Genomic DNA, 5524 nt, shown 5'->3' with positions numbered 1-5524 from the left:
GGGTTCAAGCGATTCTACTGCCTCAGCCTCCGGAGTAGCTGGAACTATAAGCATGCGCCACCACACCTGGCTAATTTTTGTATTTTTAGTAGAGATGGGGTTTTGCCACGTTGGCCAGGCTGGTCTCGAACTTCTGACCTCAGGTGATCCTCCCACCTTGGCCTCCCAAAGTGGTGGGATTACAGGGCTGAGGCACCATGCCTGGCCCCAAATGGACAATTTTCTAAAGGATCAAGTTGATATATGGCTACCTCACCAAAGTCTACTGAAATTACCAATTTACCGAAAAACCTTTGTGCAGTTGTCTTTAACTACAGAGTTTATAGTAAATTGCTCTAGCCAAATTGGCATAGCCTAAGTAAGGGCTAGGGAGAGCCAGTTCTCTAGTGTTAAGGGCCTTTAGGCCCCTCACTGCGCACCTTATAGCCTCTTGCTGCTCTGGAGTGAGCAGCCTGGAAAGGCTCTGTGTTCTCCAGCAGATGATCTTGTCTATCTCCAGCTGCAGCAACAGGGAACTGGGGCAGAGGCAAACTGAGCTTAAAAATGCTAGTATCAGGCCAGGCGCGGTGGCTCACGCCTATAATCCCAGCACTTTGGGAGGCCGACGCGGGTGGATCACGAGGTCAAGAGATTGAGGCCATCCTGGTCAACATGGTGAAACCCTGTCTCTACTAAAAATACAAAAATTAGCTGGGTGTGGTGGCACACGCCTGTAGTCCCAGCTACTCGGGAGGCTAAGGCAGGAGAATTGTTTGAACCCAGGAGGCGGAGGTTGCAGTGAGCCGAGATCACGCCATTGCACTCCAGCCTGGGTAACAAGAGCGAATCTCCATCTCAAAAAAAAAAAAATAAATAAAATAAATAAAATAAAGCTAATATCGGTCTGGGCAACATACTGAGACCTATTTAAAAAAAATAGCCAGGTGTCAGCAGGACACAGTGGCTCACGCCTGTAATCCCAGCACACTGGGAGGCTGAGGCAGGTGAATCATGAGGTCAGGAGTTCAAGACCAGCCTGGCCAACATGGTGAAATGCCGTCTCTACTAAAAATACAAAATTTAGCCAGGCATGGTGGCACACGCCTGTAGCCCCAGCTACTCGGGAGGCTGAGACAGGAGAATTGCTTGAACCTGTGAGGCAGAGGTTGCAGTGAGCTGAAATTGTACCATTGCACTCTAACCTGGGCAACAGAACGAGACTTCGTCTAAAAAACCCCCAGCATCTTTATACTTCTTTTTAAAAGTTAAGATGGGTTAAGGAGCAGGGAGGCCTCAGTTGCCCAGGCTGGTTTCAAACTGATAGCCACAAACTATCCTCCTGCCTCAGCATCCTATATAGCTGAGATTATGGGCACACGTCACCACACCCACTTCATTTTAACATCATTTAAAAAGAGCCAGGTGCCCTCACTTGCTCCTAGCAGGGGATTGGGTTTCTTATTAAAGATTCAACTGGGAATCAATATTGTTAGCACTCCAAAGAAGCGCTACTTTTTTTCTACTACATTTTGATTTAAGTCATTATGGTTTTGAGAATATGAGAATCCTTGGTTTTCAGGAAAAGTAGATCTCAGCAGCCAGGCACAGGTCTCACTCCTTCCCTTAAACCCCCCATCCCCTCCCTAGGGGCAACAAGTGCTTCCTCTCTCTTGTGATTCTTCAAGAGATGGTCTGTACTTCTATGAGTGCGTTCACATGTGTGTACATACACATGCATGCAGTGAATTACTTCTTGAGGTTTCTTTTTTCCCCAGGAAAAAGAAAATGAGTGAGACTCAAAATTCAACAAGCCAGAAAGCAATGGATGAGGATAACAAAGCTGTAAGCCAAACAATGCCGAACACACAAGACGAGACGAACACACAAGACCACGAAGATGAATTGACTCGAGTAGCTCTAGCTCTGGTTGAGGATGTCATCAATTATGCTGTGAAGTTTCTGGAAGGTAGTAATCCCATTTGTTTGGATGCCTAAAGAATTGTCTCATTATATAGTGCCACGCCACCAGGCAACTAACAAATTCACACCTTTGTTTTTGCAGATGAGCAAAACCCTATGAAAAATATCAAGTGGATGACTCACGGTGAATTCACTGTGGAAAAGGGTCGTAAACAAATTGACGAATATCTTTCGGTAAGTTAGGCCGACCACTTCAGCTTGGTACTTCAGTGTGAAGAACAATAAAGACACTCAGCAGATCAAAAGTTTGAAGTCTGGAAAATCTAGGAGACAGTATCAAAGGGGGCTGACTAGAATAAGTAAACATGGTCTCCATCTCAGTTCCAAAATCAAGGTGGGGTAGTCTTTGAAGGTGAAAAGCACAACCACAGTCATGTTGCCCTGTGTCTGTATCATTCTAACCTTCCATTTCTCTGGGAAAATCTGCCCTTCCTACTTAAGCCATTTGGCCATGCTGGTGCATTAAATGGGGGCCTAGTGGCCTAAGGAGGGAGCTGCTCCTCCAAAATAGGAGTTCTCCACCACCAGCATTATTTTGTTTTTTTTTAGAGACATGGTCTCACTCTGTTACCTAGGTTGCAGTGCAGGGGCTCTATCCTAGCCCCCTGCAGCTTTGAACACCTGGGCTCAAGCAGCCTTCCCACCTCAGCCTTCCAAGTAGACAGGCGTGTGTCACCACACCTGGCTAGTTTTAAAATTTTTTGTAGAAACAGGATCTCGCTAGGTTGCCCAGGTTGGCCTTGCACTCCTGGCCTCAAGGGGTACTGCTGCCTTGGCCTCCCAAAGTGCTGGGATTATAGGTGTGAGCCATTGCACCCCACCTCCACCACCAATTTTAGAATGCTCCCATTAACAGAGGGGATGCAGATGGATCAGAAGACATTTTGATTTGGCTTTGGAATATATTGCCTGCATAGTAAGATGTACAATCCCATGAATTCCTTTGTTTTTCTGCCTGTGTCTGACTTTGACTTATTTGTGTGGCTTATCCTGGCAGCTTTGCTGAGAAGGCCCTGGATTAGTGAGCGGATAAAGAAGAATGTCTTGGGCCAGGCACAGTGGTTCGCATCTGTAATCCCAGCACTCTTTTGGGAGACCAAGATGGGAAAACCAATTGCTTGAGCCCAAGAGTTTGAGGCAGCCTGGGCAACATAGCGGGACCCCATCTCTATAAAAATAAAAAATTAGGCTGGGCGTGGTGGCTCACACCTGTAATCCCAGCACTTTGGGAGGCCAAGGCAGGCAGATCACAAGATCAGGAGTTTGAGACCAGCCTGGCCAATATGGTGGAACCTCGTCTCTATTAAAAATACAAAAATTAGCTGGGCATCATTGTGCACACCTGTAGTCCCAGCTACTCTGGAGGCTGAGGCAGGAGAATCGCCTGAACCTGGGAGGCGGAGGTTGCAATGAGCTGACATAGTGCCACTGCACTCCAGCCTGGGCGACACAGCAAGACTCCATCTCAAAAAAAAAAAATTCGCTGGGTGTGGTGGTACCTATAGTGCCAGCTACTCAGGAGGCTGAGGTGGGAGGATCACTTGAACCCAGGAGGTCGAGGCTGCAGTAAGCTATGATTGGGCCATTGCACTTGGCCTGGGTGACAGAGTGAGAGACAGGGTCTCAAAAAAAAAAAAAAAAAAAAAAAAAGAATGGCTTGAAATCCTTCTCATTGTGCTTCTAGGGAACAGAGACCAGTCGAAATTGGTGGAGGCGAACTCCCCTACCCCTGGGAAAAGTACCAGCCGTCTCTGTTCCCCAGACCAGCCCCTCAAAGCCTACAGCCCTCAGGGCAGTTTCCCAGGCCTTTGGAAGGCCTGGCCAGGTGTGAAGGAGGAAAAGTCAGGGATCTCTGGCTCTAAGCCCTGTATGCTCCAGCGGGCACCACTCACCGTTCTCATTCGGAGGGTTATCTCGAACATAGTGAAGAGGAATGGTGTAAGTTACTCGAGCCTTCCTGCTGTGGAACACATCTCCACTTGAGGTTGGGTAAAGGTCCCTGCCTACTGCACTCAGCGTTCCTGAATCAAACTAGAATGGAACACACAGCAAGAAGGAAAAATTTCTCTCACAAATCCCACTGGTCATTCTGAGTAAAAGGCAAAAGTAAGTCCTGACAATGGTCTACAAGGTCCGATATGATCTGAGTTCTCTTTCCCCTCCCAACTTACAGCTCAGCTCCTATCACTTCCCACCTTCCCCCCTCACCTTCCTCCCTCAGCCACGTTTGCCTCCTTGCCCTTCCTCGACTGCCAGGCGTGTTCCCCCATCAGGACCCTTGCTCTTGCTGTTCCCTCTGGCTGGAACCCTCTCCCCTAACATATATGCCCACGGCTCACTGCTTTACCTCCCTTCAGACTTTTGTTAAAATACCACCTGCTCCTGCTGGGCGCAGTGGCTCACGCCTGTAATCTCAGCACTTTGGGAGGCCAAGGCGGGTGGATCACAAGGTCAGGAGTTCAAGACCAGCCTGGCCAACATGGTGAAACCCCATCTCTACTAAAAGTACAAAAATCAGCCGGGCGTGGTGGTGCAGGCCTGTAATCCCAGCTACTTGGGAGGCTGAGGTGAGGCAGGAGAATTGCTTGAATCCAGGAGGCGAAGGTTGCAGTGAGCTGAGATTCCACCACTACGCTTCAGCCTGGGCAACAGAGACTCCATCTCAAAAAAAACCACCTGGCCACCTCATCTAAAATCGCAACCCTCTCCACTTCTCTGATTCAGTTTTTCTTCACACTTTCTGCCTAAGATACTAGAGCCTGTTTATTTGTCCTACTGCCTGTCTTACACCAGCAGATCATATGGTCCATGAGGGCAGATTTCTGTTCACTGCTCTGTTCCCAGCCACGAGCAATGTCAGGTACACAGATGCTCCATAAACCTGTGTTGAACACATGAACTTATTTATTTATTTATTTTTGTGTGGTGGAGTCTCGCTTTGTTGCCCAGGCTGGAGTGCAGTAGCACTATCTTGGCTCACCGCAACCTCTGCCTCCTGGGTTCAAGCGATTCTCCTGCCTCAGCCTCCCAAGTAGCTGGGACTACAGATGCGCACAAACACACCCAGCTAATTTTTTTTTTTTTTTGTATTTTGAGTAGAGACAGGGTTTTACCATGTCAGCCAGGATGGTCTCAATCTCCTGACCTCATAATCTGCCTGTCTCGGCCTCCCAAAGTGCTGGGATTACAGACGTGAGCCACCGCAACTGGCCACGAACAGATTTATTATCTCATTACCATATTTCTTCACAAATAAAGAGCCAGGTCAAAGCATTTGTCTTACCTACTTCGTAGGGCTGTTGTGAGGATAGAGACAATCAGAAAATAAACGACTGAAAAGCTAAATATGTTACATTAACTCATGATGTAAAATCCTCCTGTTCCCAGTCCCACTGATGCAGCAGATCTGAGAAGTGACGTCTCCCATCTAAGTGCCAGGCATTTCCTTTTTTTTTTTGAGACCAAGTTTCACTCTTGTCACCCAGGCTGGAGTGCAATGGTGTGATCTTGGCTCACTGCAAGCTCCACCTCCTGGGTTCAAGGGATTCTCTTGTCTCAGCCTCCC

General features: G+C 47.9%; 1 protein-coding gene across 1 annotated transcript in view; it reads left to right on the top strand.

Annotated features, from left to right (window-relative positions):
• The window catches only part of AKAP14 (A-kinase anchoring protein 14), a 21852-nt gene that overhangs the window by 1116 nt on the left and 15212 nt on the right, over nucleotides 1-5524 (top strand). The window contains exons 2-3 of the mRNA XM_017511237.2: nucleotides 1755-1945; nucleotides 2042-2133. Of these exons, the coding sequence (XP_017366726.1) occupies nucleotides 1765-1945; nucleotides 2042-2133 (273 nt within the window). The 5' untranslated portion in view covers nucleotides 1755-1764. The remainder of the gene's footprint in view (nucleotides 1-1754; nucleotides 1946-2041; nucleotides 2134-5524) is intronic.

Source organism: Cebus imitator, unplaced genomic scaffold (assembly GCF_001604975.1).
Source record: "Cebus imitator isolate Cc_AM_T3 unplaced genomic scaffold, Cebus_imitator-1.0 Scaffold445, whole genome shotgun sequence".
Classification (NCBI taxonomy): Eukaryota; Metazoa; Chordata; class Mammalia; order Primates; family Cebidae; genus Cebus; species Cebus imitator.
Note: the sequence above shows the minus strand (reverse complement) of the source record. Positions and strands in the feature narration are given on the sequence as shown.